General features: G+C 52.7%; 1 protein-coding gene across 1 annotated transcript; it reads right to left on the bottom strand.

Annotated features, from left to right (window-relative positions):
• Positions 1-31: 31 nt before the first annotated feature.
• On the bottom strand, positions 32-1,004 carry PPTG_19673 (hypothetical protein; the record flags this gene model as incomplete). The annotated part of the gene is made up of 1 exon (XM_008918169.1): positions 32-1,004. A coding segment is annotated over one exon (972 nt), but the record flags the coding sequence as incomplete, so codon positions are not given.
• Between the last annotated feature and the right edge of the window lie 472 nt (positions 1,005-1,476).

Genomic DNA, 1,476 nt, shown 5'->3' with positions numbered 1-1,476 from the left:
TAGGATCCCGTGTAGCCTCCGAGTAGTCCACTGACGACGTTGGACCAGCCCACAGTCTTGAGTTCGTGGTTGATGTCGAGCTTGGTCCCCATGTCGATCTCAATGGCGACGACGTCGAGACTGGACGAGATGGCGACGATGAAGACCATACCGATCCACGTGACGATCTGGTTGGGGATCTGATCCCAGTGCACCAGGTCGAAGTCGAAGAGGTTGACGAGTTCTGAGATGGAGGCAGTTTTCTCCACGGGGTCAACCCATCCGTCTTGACGTGCTTCATCGAGTGAGATACTGCCGATTGCCAGCACCAGGAAGAAGAACACTGGCATGACCATGATGGCGGTTGAGAGTGCGAACGGGTTCTTGAAGTTTTGTGAGACCACCAGTAATATAGCTCCACCCAGGAACCCCGGCACACACAGCAAGATGTTGTGAGTATCGTGGAACATGTCGATCATAGAGGAGAAGTCGTTGATGACGAGTCCCGTGCTGAGTGCGAGACCCGCGTAGAGGCAGAAGACACCGATGAAGGCGAGGTATCCACCAATCACAGGCATAGGGAGGTACGAAGTGAGAGCTGCCAGTTTGAATCGTCCCATGACGACGAGGCAGACTCCCAACGAAGCTGTAGCGATACCGATAGTGACGATGGTAGTGGCGACTTTGGCTTCAGGAGACACATCGTCCCCGAGCGAGTTGCAGATGGAGGTGGCCATGGCGCTGAGGAAGATGAGACCGGCGTCCTGGACTTGTCCGATGGCGAATGGCATGGTGCTCATGAGTGTGAACATCACTTGGTGGACGGCACTGGAGAAGATGACGAGCTTGGAGAGTGCTGGCATGAAGTCGGCGAAGGCGTGGTGGCTGAAGATGATGACGGCGTAACCGTACATGGTTGGGATGGCTCGGATGGCATTGACGACGCCGTACAGCAAAGAGTTGGCATGCTTCGCGAAGCGCTGTGCATTGTAGGAACTGTTGCTCTGCTTCAAAGGCTTAGTCATTTCATCTGTACCATCCAGGAATGGCCGGGAAGGGGAATCGACGTTGGTCTTTCGGCTGGAGCCGTGGGTGATTGAGGCGACGGAGACCATACCAAGCAAACGTGTGGGGATCAAGCTTCCTCAGTTGCGATGGCTGGCACGCAGAGATGAAAAAGGATAATGCTAGAGCTGGTTGGGACAAGTTAACATCGCAGGATTGCAATATCGACACAGTTGTGCAATTCATTTGGATACTTGAGAATGATCTCACTTAACAAGTGGAGAGCTCGACGGCCTTCATAATAGAGGGAAATCGATCCGTTTCCCTCACAATACTCTATCGCTTAATAAAGTAGTATGTGATGAATCGGCGGAGAATAACTGTCAAAACCTGTCAAATATCAACATCCCTGGGATCGAAGGTACCGTTCCAGCAAGAATGCGACATCAGATATGGCTCAGAGGTATCTTAGTGTCGCCTGAAGACGTCCGC

Source organism: Phytophthora parasitica, assembly GCF_000247585.1.
Source record: "Phytophthora parasitica INRA-310 unplaced genomic scaffold supercont2.150, whole genome shotgun sequence".
Classification (NCBI taxonomy): domain Eukaryota; phylum Oomycota; class Peronosporomycetes; order Peronosporales; family Peronosporaceae; genus Phytophthora; species Phytophthora nicotianae.
This window is presented reverse-complemented; position numbering and strand designations above follow the sequence as displayed.